This window comes from Plecotus auritus, assembly GCF_963455305.1.
Source record: "Plecotus auritus genome assembly, chromosome: 6".
Classification (NCBI taxonomy): Eukaryota; Metazoa; Chordata; class Mammalia; order Chiroptera; family Vespertilionidae; genus Plecotus; species Plecotus auritus.
In genome coordinates this window covers 37,721,806-37,738,924 of record NC_137773.1, presented here as the reverse complement: position 1 = coordinate 37,738,924, position 17,119 = coordinate 37,721,806, and the positions used below count along the sequence as shown (strand labels likewise).

Below are 17,119 nucleotides of genomic sequence, written 5' to 3'. Positions count from 1 at the left end.
TATTATTAACCATTGCCACACTGTACACCTTTTGTACACTCGATGCCTGTTATATTTCATAGTTTGTGAATATATTTCAATCTGTTCTACAGAAATTGTTCCAGAATTTCAATGCTAAAAGTCAAAATTTAAATATTAAAGCAATTAACTTAAGCTAATTATGAAAGTACTTACCAAAAAAGAATTTGATTGCCACTGTATCTCTCATAGCGCGCTCTTGCAGACATTAATCTATTTTGAAAAGTAAAAAGTTTAAAGATTTTTATCTTAAATTTTGTTTAAAAAATTGTTATAATCACCTCAACAGAAAATGTTCAGATCTACCACTACATTTTTCACTAAACTATAATAGTTTAGAAATATATACATTAAATGCAACATGTTAAAAAACAATTAGATATTAAGTGGCAACAAGTATAATACTCTTTATGTAGATTCTATAACCTGTCAATTCACACTGAATCCTTGTGTGAAGAACAGTTACTGACAGATGCAAACACACACACACAAATTCTGTTGAATAACTATATAAATTTACTTTCATTTAAAAAATATGCTTAGTATTACTAAACGTTCTAATTTTCAGTTTTCTTCTTTCTTATTTGATACATACTAACACCTGAATTGTTGTAAAGGAAACAGAAAATAATAAATTCCAAAGACTTAATTAGCAATCTGGTCCATAACCCAACACTTAAGGAACAGCCAGATCGGTATGGCTCAGCGGTTGAGTGTCGGTCAACCTACGAACCAGGAGGTCACGGTTCGATTCCCAGTCAGGGCACATGCCCTGGGTTGCAGGCTTGATCCCCAGTAGGGGTCATGCAGGAGGCAGCAGATCAATGATTCTCTCTCGTCATTGATGTTTCTCTCCCTCCCTCTTAAATCAATAAAAACATTAAAAAAATAAATAAAAACAACAGCCAGAAAAAGAGATGGATAACCTGGCCATGGAAGGCAAACACATTTCAATTAAAATGTTATGCAAAGTTAAAATAGCAGTTAGTAGCACACAAAACTGTTTTTACAAATTCAGGGTGGAGCAAAAGTAGTTTGTAGTTGTTTGTATGAAAAATAATACAATACTTAATAAAAAATAAATAAACTGTTTTGCATACTCACAACTGTAAACCTACTTTTGCCACACCCTGTGTAATCTCAATGACATAGGTAGAAGGAGAGAAAGCTCATTTTACAATAGGAAAATGAGGTTTAGAAAGTTTATGGATCTTGTCTACAAGAGCTTATACCAAATCAAGAATCCTGTTCCTTCCACTTTAATACATACAACTCTACATCATACCATGCCCATTTTAAGCATCTGACATAGTAAATATCAATATGAACTACAAAAACAAAACAAAACAAAAAAGTTTTATTTTCACATGCTAGCACATGCTGTGCTTTGCTTTACAGAGTTACAGTTGACCCTTGAACAATATGAGTTTGAACTGAGCAGGTCCACATATATGCCGACTTTTTTCAGTAAGTACTATAAATATATTTCTCTTCTTCATGATTTTCTCAATAACATTTTTTCTCTAGCTTACTTCATTGTAAAAATACAGTATATAACACATATAACATATAAAATATGTGTTAGCCCTGGCCAGTGTGGCTTAGTTGGTTGAAGCATGGTCCTGTGCACCTGAAAGGTTGCAGGTACGATTTTCGGTCCGGGCACATACCTAGGTTGTGGGTTCAATCCCGTTAAGGCAAGTATGGGAGACAACCAGTTGATGTTTCTCTCTCACAAAGATGTTTCTCTCTCTCTCTCTGCCCCAACCCTGCCTTCCCCTCTCTCTTAAAAAAAAATCAATTAAAAATATATTAAAATGTGTTAATCGACTGCTTATGTTATCAGTAAGATTTCTGATCAATAATAGGCTATTAGTAGTTAGATTTTGGGGGAGTCAAAAGTTATATGGATTCCCATGGCTAAGAAAAACTGGTATGAAAAACACAAATTCCTTATGCTCATTCTATAAAAAGTCCTTAAAAAGACTTGGGTCCTACAATTATCTACCTAAACTCATTTGAATAACTCCATAGCACAGTGTCTTAAACACAGCATCACACTTACCTAAGCTGATGTTCTCTGAGGTTTGATAATATTTCCATTCCATGAAGATAAGAATAAATAGTGTTTAAATCCTAAAGAATAGAAATTATTTTAGATTATTTCAAATATACTTTTAAAAATATGATACCCCCAACAATTATGATTATAAGCAAACAACCACTTATAACAGAATGGTGATCTAGGAGAATCATAAAATCTCTGAATTATAAGAGATCTGAAAAGAACTCCCTCAACTCCCCCCAGTATGGCTGATGGCCTATACACAATTAATGCCAGAAATTAAAATCCCGCTATTTCATATGAAAGTCTATTTCATTTCTAAACAGATGTAACCTTTCTTCTTCAGTGACCTCCAAATATTTGAAAAGTTTTTAAAATCTTATTTTTGTTTTTTCCCCCTACAGATTATATAGTCTCAGTACTTGCAGGTTCCAAATATTTAAGCATCCTGGCTGATCTCTGAAGATGACCCAGTTTGTCAATATTACTCTTAAAATATTACTTTCTAAAAAATATTTTTCTAAAGGTACTCAAAGTGATATTAATGTGCTACTAAATAAGACATCCAGTGAGACAACCCTATTGTTCACACTATGAAAGAGGTGGGGAACCTTTCTCTAGCACAGTGATTATACCCAGTTTAAATTATCTACATAAAATGTACCTCCTTATTCTCTTATAAAGAATAACACCTTAATACCAGGGCAGACTGCTCCCAAACACTGCTTTCCTGCTTTGATACACAAGAGAATTATCAGAGGACAGAAATCCTTGGGTGAGGATTTAAAGAAAAAAGACAATACTGTTTCCAGAAAAGAAAAGGATAGCAAACTAGTGCCATCAGTAAAGACTTAATTAAATTAAGCAAGGGTGATGCAGAAAGAAGATGAACCCTACAAAATGACTGTAGACTGCCACAGATTTAACCAAATCCTAGCCCTGGTCATAGCTGCAGTCCCAGATATAATACTGTTGTTACAACTGATTAGTTAAGCTTCAGGTATTGATGTGGTGAAGGTATTTTCCATTCTAATTACAAAAAGGTTCAGAAACGGTTTGTATTCATGCGGGGCAATATTAATTTAGTTTCTCACGTGGAACAATATTAACTTACAATTTTGCCTTAGGGCTATTTTAACTCTTACTCTCATAAAATAACCTGAAGACAGATCTCCTAACCCAGTAGTCGGCAAACCGCGGCTCTTGAGCGGCAGTTTGCCGCTCTATTGACTAAAGAGTTTTCGGACCACTGTCCTAACCCATTACATAGATGATCTTTTGCTGACTGGATAAAATGAATAAGAGAATAGGCAAGAGGTGGCTGATACCCTAGAGCAGTGGTCGGCAAACTCATTAGTCAACAGAGCCAAATATCAACAGTATAACGATTGAAATTTCTTTTGGGAGCCAAATTTTTTAAACTTAAACTTCTTCTAACGCCACTTCTTCAAAATAGACTCGCCCAGGCCGTGGTATTTTTTGGAAGAGCCACACTCAAGGGGCCAAAGAGCCGCATGTGGCTCGCGAGCCGCGGTTTGCCGACCACTGCCCTAGAGTCCTTGGTAACACATTCAGAAAGTGGTAGATAAACTCTATGAGGACTAAAAGACCTGCCACTTTAATGTTCTTTTGTATTTTTTTAACTTATCTTTATTGTTGAAAGTATTACAGATACCCCCTTTTTTCTCCCCATTGATCCCCTCCACCCTGCTCTCGCCCCCTCCCCAGGGCTTCACTGCATTAATTATTGTCTGTCCATGGGTTATGGATATAAGCATAGAAATTCTTTGGTTAATCTCTTCCAGCCCCACCCACCCCATCCTCCACCCCTTTAATGTTTTTAGGGAGTGAAGTGGTCAGGACATCCTCTCCAAAGTAAAAGAAAAATACTTGGGACTTCAGCTTTAGGTCAAGATGTAATAAGAGGGATTGAATTTATCCTCCACCTAAAACAGCTAAAAATCAAAACAAATATATGAGACATTTTTCAAGAGATAAGACCTCAGGAAACAAGACAGTTTGACGGGAAACAAAAGAGTGAATTTACAGGATTATCATACCTTACCGGTGGTACCACTTGTCTGATAGTATCTTGAGGAAAGAAGCTGGCAGTCTGGGGAGCAAAAGGTGGCTTGAGTTTGGAGAGAAGGAGAGACAGAGAGAGAATGCTACATAGAGACAAAGTATGTTCTGGAAACCTATAGAGGGTCTCCTTTGAGTCTTAAGTTGAGTACTGATCATCTCATGCATATGAAGAAATATCTGAAATTAGGGAAAGAACCATCAGAAAGAAACCAGCATCAAAATGAAAAGGGAACCCACAGTATGGGAAAACATACCTGCCAATGAGACATCTGATAAAGGGTTAATTTCCAAAATATATGAAGTACTCATACAACTCAACAAAAGGAAGACAAACAATCCAATTAAAAAATGGGCAGAGGGCTTCTGCTCAGCCCCAACCTGCAGGGCCGGGCCCCACCTCGGCAGCTGTTATACAAAGGGACTCCCCCAGTTTGGTGCTGTGCTCAAGTCCACTGTCAGCCGGGCACAGAGCTTCCTCCGGGGCTGGCTGCAGGCTCCTGCTTCCCCAACCCCTCCCAGGCCCAGGACCCAAGCCTCTGTGTCCAGGAGCCACTGCCCGCCATCTAGCCAGGCACTCTGCCTGCCCTGCCTCAGCTAGGGCCTGTGCCCTTGAGCCCCATCCCCACCCCAAACTCTTCAAACTGAATGAGTGTTGCCTGCCCAGATGGGGAGGGCCAGACTGCAAGGGCCTGACACTCTCCTTCTTCTCTCCCATCTGCTATCACAGAAACTCCACAAGCCAGCCTCTTCCCTCCCTCCATGGCCACCCCCCAGCCATTTTGTACCATTATATAAATATCCTATCTAATAAAGAGGGACTATGCTAATTGACCATCACTCCGTCACCAAGATGGCTGCATCCACAGCTGAGGCCAAGTTCCCATAAGAAGTCTTAACCAGCAATCCGCAGGGACCTGATACACCCTCCCCTGGCCCTTTGGGGCTTGACAGGGGACCTCAGGCTGCGTCCCCCACCCGGCAGGGCTTGACAGGGGGCCTCAGACTGCGCCCCCCACCCGGCAGGGCTTGACAGGGGACCTCAGGCCGCACCTCCCACCCCAGTGCCAGGCCAGGGGACCTGAGTCTACACCCTTCGCCTGGCGGGGACTGACAGGGGACCTCAAGGTGCGCTTCCTGTCCTGGTGCTGGGCTAGGGAACCTCAGGCTGCTCCCCCCGCCCCAGCGCCAGGCCTGGGTACCTCAGGCCATGTCCCCCACCAGGTGGGGCTTGACAGGGGACTTCAGGCCGCACCCCTCACCCAGCGGGGCTTGACAGGGGACCTCAAGGTGCACCCCCAGTGCTGGGTCGGGGGAATTCAGGCCGCGCCCCTGCCCAGCAGGGCTTGACAGGGGACCTGAGGCTGCACCCCCCTCCCGGTGCTGGGCCGGGGGACCTCAGGCTGTGCCCCCCCCACCTGGCGGGGCTTGACGGGGGACCTCAGGCCATGACCCCCACCCAGTGGGGCTTGACAGGGGATCTCAGGCTGTGTCCCCCACCTGGCGGGGCTTGATGGAGGACCTCAAGGCACGCCCCCTGCCCCAGTCTGGGCTGGGGGACCTCAGGACATGCCCCCCTTCCTGGTGCCAGGCCAGGGGACCTGAGGCTACGCCCCCTGCTCAACAGGGCTTGACAAAGGTGAGACTGGCCGGATCTAGATCTAGCCCAATGTGGGGGAGGGCAGGCCGGGTCTGGGTCTCACGCGATTTTGAGGTGCATGTGGGTGGGCAGGGACTTGACTCTGGGTCCCGTGGTGTGCCCCAGACTCTTGACAGGAGGAAGGTTTACATATACATTTTACTAATTTTCTTTCATGTCTGACAGTTCTATTATAGAGAAAGGGCAAATAGCAATATTAAATTATTTCCTCCAATTAATCCCCTTTTAATGTGCACGAATTTCGTGCACCGGGTCACTAGTATATAAATATAAATACATAAATACAAAAAAATGGGCAGAAGACCTGAATACCCACTTCTCCAAAGAGGACATAAAAATGACCAAGAGACATATGAAAAAATGCTCAAAGTGACTAATCATCAGAGAGATGCAAATTAAAGGGACAATGAGGTACCACCTCATACCTACCAGAATGGCTATCATCAATAAATCAACAAACAACAATTGCTGGCAAGGATGTGGAGATAAAGGAAAACTACTCTACTGCTGGTAGGAAAACAGACTGGTACAACCACTATGGAAAACAGTGTGGAGTTTCTGCAAAAAATTAAAAATGTAATTGCCATTTGACCCAGTGATCCAACTTCTAGGACTATATCCTAAGAAGTCAGAAACACCAATGAGAAAAAAAGAATGCACACCTATGTTCATAGCAGCTTTATTTGCAATAACTAAGATCTGGAAACAGCCCAAGTACCCATCAGTAGATGAATGGATTAAAAAACTGTGATACTTTCACACAACGGAATACTAGGCAGCTGAAAAAAGAAGGATGTTACCTTTTGAGACAGCATGGAGGGACCTGGAGAGTATTATGCTAAGCAAAATAAGCCAGTCAGAGAAAGACAATTAATACACGATCTCACTTATATGTGAAATCTAATGAACAAAATAAACTGACAAACAAAAAACATCCAGAGCCAATGAAGCATGCAACAGACATATTTCAGAGGGAAGGGAGGGGGGTGGGTGGGAAGAGATTAACCAGTGAACTTACATGCATATATGCATAGCCCACGGACAGACAATAGTGCAGGGAAGGCCTGCAGAGGGGACAGGAGCAGGGTGGAAGGGGTCAGTGGGGGTTTGTGGGGGGCGGGGGGACATCTGAAATACTTTCAATAATGATAAATTTAAAATATATATATTTTTCACATATACAAAGGCTGAATGAATTCATCACCAGCAGACCTGCCATATTAAAAAAAAGTTAAAAGTACTTCATAAAGGAGGAAAACAATACCAGATGGAAATCTGGATCTACACAAAGGAATGAAGAAAACTGAAAATGGTAATTATGGGTAAATATGAATTTTTTTCCTATTTAAAAGATAATTGACTATTTAAAACAACAAAGATAACTTAATTGTGGGGTTTATAATACACTAGAGGCCCAGTGCACAAAATCTGTGCACTCCGGGGGGAGGGGGCGGACGCATCCTCAGTCCAAATTGCGAAAGGGCACAGGCCAGGCTGAGGGGCCCCACCGGTGCACAATCTGAGCCGAGGAGGGCACTGGGAGGTTTGCCAGCTGGGAGGGACCACAGGAGGGCTCCAGGGCATGTCTGGCCCGTCTCGCTCAGTCCCGATCGGCCAAACCCCAGCAGCAAGCTCACCTATCGGCCAGAGTGTCTGCCCCCTGGTGGTCAGTGCACATCACAGTGACTGGTCGAACAGTCAAACAAATGGTCGGGCACTTAGCATATTAGGTTTTTATTATATAGGATTATTTACTCTGTTCTCAAGTCAGAGGACATCTTTGATACACCATTGATGATGCCATGATTAGCTGACAAAGAATTATAAATTAACTTTTCAATTATAAAGTCCAAGCGAGAATATAATTCTGAAATTTTAAAATAGATATGTGGTTCTTCAGTTCTGTCTTAGAGAGACTGACAAGTTTATCAACGTTAGATTCTAAAAGCCCTTCTTCAAATATCTGAAAGTTTGCCCCTTTGTTTGCCTTCAATCTCCTTACTTTAGAGGAACAATCTGTCCATATGAACAATATTCTCCAACAGCATCTATAAATGGTAACTGCATAGGCTTGAATAGAAGTATTAACATTATTCCTATCAGAGGTTGGCAAATGTTTTCTATAAAGGGCCAGACAGTATATATTCTAGGTTTGGGGGGAGGGGGCTATATGGTTTTTGCAACAACTATTAACTTTGCCTTTGTAGCATGAAAACAACCATTTAAAAAGTAGGTAAATATCACATTTAACATGTCCCACACCAAGCTCACAGGTATGGGGGCGTCGTGTCCTTCCTGAAGCATTACAAAGATGGAAAGTTTTCTCTTCATGTGAATTTCCCCTCTGAAGTTATTTATATGTTCTATATATAAGTGCATATGTGTGTATATATATATTGTTCAGCTCTATGTAGCTGAACAATATATTTTAGAAATATAAGCACTCATTCCCATTACAGAGAGAGCGTCAGCACTTTTACCTCCCTGTGAGCACTTCAGACCAGTATTGCGTTCATTTTATTAATAAATGGGTCTCTTTTTCATTGTAATATAGAGCTGGGCTGTTTTTGTTTTCCTGAAAAATAACTGCTTTTATGTTCTCTCACTGCTTCTCTCATTTCAGAGGGCAGTTATATTATAAATAGTGTACGGACTTTGTATATTAAGAGAGGAACTCGTTTCAGGTTCCTGAAAGAAAAAAAAAAGAGACATTTCACTCTTATTTTTTTGAAAGGGCATCTTTTGATTTTTTTGTTCTTGTTCACTTTTGGATATATATATAAGTAATATGGTGATATAAAAACTTTACTTATGTGAAAATATTTAAGTCAGAAAACTGTTACATAATATTACTTTTTTTTTTCTAAATAAATGAAAAGTAGGTAAATGAATGGGTATGGCTGCATTCCAAATATATATATATAAAATAGCTGGTAGGCTAATGTGGCCCCAAGGCTATACTAAACTCCTAATGCAATATGGTAAAAAAATATCTACCAAGAAAGTCAAGCCACAAATAAACTCCTCTTTGGAGAATAACTCAGCTTATGGGTTTTAGTGGAAGCTGAAAACAGCAGATTTTCATTTTTTCCAACTTTTGTAAAAGTAGGACTTGGGCAAATGATGCAAGTGCTGCCAATCAGACACACCCATTCCAGACTTTGAATCTTGTGATTCCGAGGAACAAGAACTGCACAGAATCCACTTTGGCAGCTAGCAGTATAGTGGAGTCTGTCCACATATGCAGTATATAGTACAGGTGATCAGCAGTCCTAATGAATAAAAAGTAGTCTCTTTTTAACATAAGCAGTTTACAAAATTAATTCTAAATTTTGTTTTAACATATTTATTTTTAAAAATTATGTTTTTATTGATTTGAGAGAGGAAGAGAGAGGCGTGGAGAGAAACATCAAAGAGAGAAATATCTATCAGCTACCTCCTGCAGGCCCCCTACTGGGGATCGAGCCCACAACCCAGGCATGTGCCCTTACCAGCTACCTCCTGCAGGCCCCCTACTGGGGATCGAGCCCACAACCCAGGCATGTGCCCTTACTGGAAATTGAACCAGAGAACTCTAGGTTCATGGGTCGATGCTCAACCACTGAGACACACTGGCTGAGCTTGTTTAACATATTTATGGATCATTTAATATGTGTAAAACATGGTATTAAGCACTCAGAAAGGGAACTAAACCACAAGAGAGTGAAAAGGAGCTAACTCTGATTGGGGAAAAAGGGGTGTATAGAAAAAGAACAGTGTTGAATTTTGATTGAGTTGAGGTCTCAGTTTTGAAAATGAATACCTTAACAGCTTTTGTTGTTTTAGAGCCCTAAACTTCCCACAGAGTATTTCAGTCTAAACTTTTCCACTAAAAAAAAAAAAACAACAAAAAAAGTTTGCTAAGTGGAAAAGGAAATCACAGAGCTAGCTCAAGAAAGGCAATGTGCTGTGGAGGCTGAAGCTGCAAAGTAGGAGAAATGGCCAGGAAAGTAAAAACTGTGTTAGAGCATACTTTACAACACATTTCTACACTCAGCGTCTAGCTTACTAGAATTATGTTTGAGTTGATAGTTTCATATAAGGACAACAGATGGTTCAAAATAAAGGAACCATTAATTTTGTCCCCCCCACAAAAAAGAAGAGTTCTTTACTCATTAATAATATGATACAAACACCTAATTACAAGATTTTAAAACACTGATTCTTATCTACTTGTATATTTTTTTCATAATTCTTTGCACCTGATAGGTATTCAAGGAACAATAAGATAAATGAAGGAATTGTATGCCCATCTATTATACACTTTGTTTGCTTAGCTTCCAAGGACACTATCTCTTTCTCTCTTGGTTTTTCTTCTTCTGCACCGTTGGCTTCCGTCCGTTGTTCTTTGCAGGTTTCTGCTCTTTTCTCCTTTACTAGAGGCCTGGTGCATGAAATTTGTGCATGGGTAGGGTCCCTAGGCCTGGCTGGCCATCAGGGCCAATCGGCAGGGCAATCGGGGGGCCCCCACTGGCACCCACCTTGGCCGGCCTGGTGTTGCCTGCTCGCTGGCCCTGACCCCTGCCACCACTGGCCAGCCCCACCCCCCCGCCGCAGGTCACCTCCCTCTGTGGGGCAATCAGGAGGCCCCCGCTGGCACTCGCCTTGGCTGGCCTGAGGCCTGCAGGCAGCTCCTGTATTGAGCGTCTACTCCCTGGTGGTCAGCGCACGTCATAGCGACCGGTCATTCCACCTGTCGTTCCGCCGTTCGGTTGGTTTGCATATTAGGCTTTTAGTATCCTAATATATAAAAAGCCAGGAGCCATCACAACCAAAACAACCGAACGGACAACTGAACAGCAGGCTGCATGGGGCGACAAGGCCGGCAGAGGGGTTACTGAGGGATGACCAAATGACTGAACAGCAGGCTGCGTGGGGCAACCAGGCCAGCAGAGGGGTTAGTGAGGGACAACCAAACGACTGAACAGCAGGCTGCGTGGGGCGACCAGGCTGGCAGGGGGGATAGTGAGGGACAACCAAACAACTGAACAGCAAGCTGCATGGGGTGACCAGGCCGGCAGGGGGGTCAGTGAGAGACGACCAAACGACTGAACAGCAGGCTGCGTGGGACGACCAGGCCGGCAGAAGGGGGCAGTTGGGGGCGACCAGGTTGGCAGTGGGGGACAGTTGGGGTCGACCAGCCCGGGGAGGGGGGAGGGCAGTTGGGGGTGACCAGGCCGGTGGGGGGGAGCAGTTGGGGGTGACCAGGCCGGCAGAGGGGGGCAGTTGGGGGCGACCAGGCCAGCGGGGGAGCAGTTAGGGGCGATCAGGCAGGCAGGTAGTTGCGGTTAGGGGTGATCAGGCTGGCAGGGGGGGCAGTTAGGGGTGATCAGGCAGGCAGGCAGGTGAGCAGTTAGGAGCCAGTGGTCCTGGATTGTGAGAGGGATGTCCACCAAGGGGTCCCAGATTGGAGAGGGTGCAGGCTGGGCTGAGGGGACCCCCACCCTGTGCACAAATTTCGTGCACCAGGCTTCTAGTATAGGATAATCATCACGTGCCCCAGCACTGTCTTTGGTCCTCTTCTATTCTCTATGTACACTCACTACCTTGGCAATTTCATTTAGCCTCACAACTTTAATATCTTTAGGCTAATTACTATAATATTTCTATCTCCAGTCAAGCACTCTCTCTCGAAATAGAAATTTATATATGCAACTCCTTCCTCAACAATTCTAATAGACATTTCAAACATGGCATGTTCAAAATTGAATTTCTGAATACCCCCAACCCCTACTCCTTCTGCAGCTTTCCCCGTCCATCTGATGGCAGTTCCAACTCTCTTTGATGGTAATTCCAATACTCTAGTTCAGTGGTCGGCAAACCGGGGCTCGCGAGCCACATGCGCGGTTCTTTGGCCCCTTGCGTGTGGCTCTTCCACAAAATACCACATGCAGGCGCGCACGTACAGTGTGATTGAAGGAGTACCCTAATTAACTAAACCTATATAGTTTAAGTTTAAAAAATTTGGCTCTCAAAAGAAATTTCAATCATTGTACTGTTGATATTTGGCTCTGTTGACTAATGAGTTTGCCGACCACTGCTCTAGTTATTCAGGCCAAAAACACCATGCTCAATTCTTCGCTTTCCCTCAAATCACACAACCAATCCATGAGCAAATTATGTTAGCGCAATCGTCAAAATATTTCCATAATTGATTACTTCTCACCACCTGCATTATTATCACTTAAATCTGAGTTATGATCATCTCTTCCCTGCAATGTGACAGTATCTTACCTGATGCTCCTGCTCCTTTCTATCCTTGCTCCCATACAGTCTAGACTCAAACAAGCAAGCAGCCAGGGGACTTTTTAAAAAGTATGATAATGTCACTTTTCTGCTTCAAAACTTTTGGCAGTCCCCTCTCACTCAAAATAAAAGTCAAAGAATTTACAATGATTTAGAAAGTCCTACATGATATGTTTCATCCTATACCACCACCATCACCTCTCTGTCTTCATCTCTTACTACTCTCACCCTTATTCACTCCTTTATACTCAGAGCTCCTTGCTATGCCTTGAGTGCACCAGAGATGTTCTCATCGTAGGGCCTCTGCAATAACTATCCTACTTGGAAAGCTCTTTCCCCAGATAGCCCCATGGCTAACTCCATCATGTGTATCAAGCCTTTAATTAAGAGTTATCTGTACCAGCACAATATTGACCATCTTATTTAAACTGCAACCCAGCCCTATCCAATTTGGCTCAGTGGATAGAGCATCGGCCTGTGGACTAAAGGGTCCCGGGTTCGATTCCGGTCAAGGGCACATGCCCGTGTTGCGGGCTTGATCCCCAGTGGGGGGTGTGCAGGAGGCAGCCGATCAATGATTCTCTCTCATCATTGATGTTTCTCTCTCCCCCTCTCCCTTCCTCTCTGAAATCAATAAAAATATATTTAAAAATTAAAAAAATAAACTGCAACCCAGCCTTTGCCCCTTGCTTCCAATCTCTTTATTACCAATTATCAGCTAACATATATGTAACATGTCCTATATAATAAAAGCCTAATATGCTGTGTCCGACTGTTCATTCGACCAGTCGCTATGATGCGCACTGAACACCAGGGGGCAGATGCTCTGACCAGTAGGTTAGCTTGCTGGTGGGGTCTGGCCCATCGGGACTGGGTGAGACTGGCCAGACACGACCTTGGATGAATCCATGCACCGAGCCAGTTTCAGCCTGATCTTCACAGGCTAAGCCAAGGAACCCCACTGGTGCACGAATCCGTGCACGGGGCCTCTAGTTTATTTTATTTATCTGCCTTCTACTCTCCCCTTCTATTAGAATGTAGGCACTATTAGGGCAGGTGTGTTTTGTTTTGTGTTTTAAAATATTTTTGATTTCAGGGATGAAGGCGGGGGGGGGGGAGAGAGAGAGGGAGAGGGAGAGGGAGAGGGAGAGAGAGAGAGAGAGAGAGAGAGAGAGAGAGAGAGAGAGAGAGAGAGAGAAACATCAATGATGAGAATCACTGATTGGCTGCTTCCTGCATGCCCCCCCACTGGAGACCAAGCCTACAACCTGGGCATGTGCCCTCGACCGGAATCGAACCCAGGACCCTTTAGTCCGCAGGCCAACACTCTATCCACTGAGCCAAACCAGCCAAGGTAGTAACCTCCTGGTTTGAATCGTGACCTCCTGGTTCATAGGTCTATGCTCAACCACTAAACCACACTGGCTGGGAGGTAACCACTTCTTTAATCATACTTTTGTACTCCAAATTCTACACTCCTTTAAAAGCACTTCCAATGAATTAGGTAGTTAACAAGCTATGCTGCTAGATGTCAAGGCTTTAGTCTGTGTATTGTGGGCAGTTGTTTAGTATTCCCTTAAACCATGCTGCTTTTCCAGTAAAACAAGATAAAGTACTTAACAAAGGCACATAATGGCCAACATAATTTTGTGAACAGTTTAGAAAATTTCGTAAGGCTCAAAAACAGGCAATTTCAAATTAGGTAATTCTGCTATTAAAGAGAAGTAGGAGCCAGGCTGGTGTGGCTTAATGGTCACAGTCTGATTCAGATCAGGGCACATGCCCAGGTTGCGGGCTTGTTCCCCAGCAGAGGGCATGTAGGAGGCAGGTGATCAATAATTCTCTCATTACTGATGTTTTTATCCTTCTCCCTCTCCCTTCCTCTCTGAATAAAAATGTATTTTTAAAAGAGAAAAGTAGGATGTTCCCATTAAGATGTGAATGTATCATCAGTAATATTTTAAATACTGACAGTAAACATTGCAAGCCTTACATGGCATTGTCTAATAATATAAAAATTATGGCAGATTCACCTGTTCAAGGTGAATGCTTTCAATTAGCTCACAATTACTTTAAGAATCATCATAGGGAAATTAAAGCACATTGGATTATAAAAGCAGATTTCAAAAAAGAACTCTGGAAAGTGCCAGTCTTTGCCTGTTTCTATGCAAATTGGGATCTCCAACAACGGAAGTTCTACTCTTCCTAACTACAATTATGGCTTGAAGAAGGTTATATTACAAAAGATCAGCCCAAAGTTACTGAGACCCGCTATGAAAAACGCTATAAATCTGAAAAACTCAAAAGTGATTTAGGAAAAATTAACCAAAGCTTTCATTTCATTTATTGCAACTATACAAAAGACAATCCAACAATCCTTCACATGTTTTTAGTTTTTGCTTTCTGATTTAGGAAATATACCACTTATTACAGAAACTTCTCCAAATCAAGGAAAACCTGCCAAAAAAAAAAAAATCACTCTATAAGGTTAACAGGTTTTAGTTATGTATTTGAAAACTAGCCTTAAGGTCAAATTAAAATCATTTAAGCTAACCCAATACAGAAAGTTTGAATCCAAACACAAAATACTGTAAAATTTCCCAATGAGTGTGAAAAAGTACCTTCAGAACTGATCTTTAAATATGCATCATCCTCCACCAGAATTCATCACCTGACTGGATGCAACTTTGGAAACCGATTTTGAAAACTATCGTTTTTTAAACACTTGTACAGTATTTCAGTCATCCTTAAAGAGATGTTATCTCTTAATAACATGGCTGTTACACTTTACTTACAATTCTTATCTCGTTTTTCAGTCTACCTACCTACGAGTAAATTACTCAGAAACCTACAGTTTTACCCTGAGAAAACAAGGATTTAGTAAAGGTGCTTTCTAATCGAAAACACTAGGAAGTCACTGGCAGGGACGGGTATGCGGGGAAGGCGGCAAGACTAGCAGGAAAGGTGGTCGTCACCCGCCCGATAGAAGGGCCCGGGTCGGGGGACGCAGCGAACAGATACTCCGGCAGCAGGTGTGAGCCTCCAAGGAGACAGTCGCCGCAGGTTTCAGATCTGACATAGGTATGCCGCCCGCAGGACAGCGGAATGCGCGCCGGGTCCGCCGGCCTTACCTCCGGGGTCCGCTCCGGCGGCTTCTTCTTCAGAGCTTGCCTAGCGCCGGGGTCCACGGGTGAGTTCATGGTCGCGGCCCCGGCCCCGAGCTCCCCAGCCAGACCTTAGCAGCGCACGCGACAGTCCATTCACCCTAGGCAGGGGGTCTGAACCCCGTCACCTGCGAGGAAGAAACTCCGGACCACGGCGGGTACCCGGCTCAAGCAAACAAGCCTTCGCAACACCCGCCCAGGGTCTCAGCCCACGCGCGACTGGCCAGAGAAGCTAGCTCGGAGGAGGAGGGCAAGTGCGCATGCGCCGCGCGCGCGCGCGCGCACACACAAACGAGCGCCCAAGGGCGTGACTCCGTGGTGACGTAAGAACTGGGGCGGTACAGTTAACCCTCTTGCAACTCTTCTTCCTGAGATTTAAACACACGTCGCGAGACCTCACCTAAACCTCTCACGGGATCCGCCTCGGAGGTGAGGCTTGGGCTGTTCCGACTTCCGGTGGAGGGCCCGGATACCCGCTGTGAGGGACTGAGCAAAAATAGCACGTTGAGGCCGAACTGTGGGGACGGCGTTTTAGGTGGAGTTGTGTTTGTACCCAGATCCGGAAGCTGAGGGCGTGGCCAAGCCAAAGACCCACGGCCCGCCCTTGGAGAAGGTACGGAAGTCGAAGCCACCTTTTGGCAAACAATTTCATGCTGCTTCGTATCGACGTTTCTTCTAATGATTAGTTTGTGGAAGAGCCCCACCAAGTACTTGTCCTAAAACTGATATTCTGAGATCAGGGCAGAGAAATCACAGCTTCGCGGGTGGACAACCGCCTTGCCAGCTGCCAGCAGTTAACTGCTGGTTGGCAAAGCCAGTCTGACAGCGTTCACATAACCAGGGTCCAGGGCAGACCTCTATCCGTCCAACCCCTTCATCAGGCAGCAGGGCTTCGTGTTGCCTGGACTCGAGTGACTGCTTTTGTACTACATTTTGCATACAAGTTTCCCAACAAACTGATCCATTGGTAAGAAAAACAGACCACTATCGGGGCAGCCGGACACCTGCAGAGGCTGTTTCCACCATAAGATCACTGACGTTATTTCCAAATCCATCCTTCTGGACCAGTCCTTTGCACCCCTATCTCATTAATGCATAGATGGGCCTCACTGGTCACGAATTGCTTACTTTGGAGCCACCATAGGTATGTCCTTTCCACTGAATTTTAAGCTCCCCGGGGGCTGTGTATCACATCTAGGTACATCTTACTATTGCTCACAGCAATTACCACAGCTCAATAAATTTATGATCATGACGTTATTCACGGTAATTTTTTAATGGGATAGTCAGAATTAAAATTATCTTTTAGAGTAAAAAAAGGGAGCGTTCAGGCTGCAACATTTACGTTTCTAAGATCCGATAATGGCTGATGTTGATAAGGGTTTTGTTTTCCGTTGGTCGTTAGGCTTGCTCAAACTTAAGTTTACAACATAATATTAGCACATTTCTTTTTTGAGTGTTGGACAAAAATCTTAGAGTGGTTGTGCCTCAGACATTCTGAAAAGCAAGTTATTTTGGAGAGATCATGAGAATTGAAGACCCATTTTCAACATTTTGTGTGTGTGTAAATATATCCTCTCAAAGGTCTGCCTAAGATCACAAAGGTTATCCTTTCCGTTCTTCACGGATCAGTTTCCAGAGCCACAATATTTGAAAGAGGGAAAAAGAAATAAAGCATAATGATCATTAGCTTAGACTTCAGGGACAAACACCAGAATTTGTGTCTTTAATATGTCATTTCTAGTAAAAGACTCCAGTGAAGTTATCTCTGAACATCGGTTTATCTCTAAAATAGTAGCGCTGGCCAGTGTGGCTCAGTTGGTTGGAGCGTCCTCCCAAGCACTA

At 43.5% G+C, this 17,119-nt stretch overlaps 1 protein-coding gene across 12 annotated transcripts in view; it reads right to left on the bottom strand.

The window, feature by feature from the left end:
- The window catches only part of RAPGEF6 (Rap guanine nucleotide exchange factor 6), a 182,498-nt gene extending 166,979 nt beyond the window's left edge, over positions 1-15,519 (bottom strand). For 10 of the 12 annotated variants that reach the window (XM_080672863.1, XM_080672875.1, XM_080672872.1 and 7 more), the window contains exons 1-3: positions 15,242-15,519; positions 2,084-2,154; positions 175-231 (exon numbers count right to left, since the gene is read on the bottom strand). In XM_080672863.1, coding sequence (XP_080528989.1) covers positions 175-231; positions 2,084-2,154; positions 15,242-15,310 — 197 coding nt within the window. In that variant the 5' untranslated portion in view covers positions 15,311-15,519. The remainder of the gene's footprint in view (positions 1-174; positions 232-2,083; positions 2,155-15,241) is intronic. The other 2 variants (XM_080672873.1, XM_080672874.1) reach the window with 1 other exon arrangement.
- Between the last annotated feature and the right edge of the window lie 1,600 nt (positions 15,520-17,119).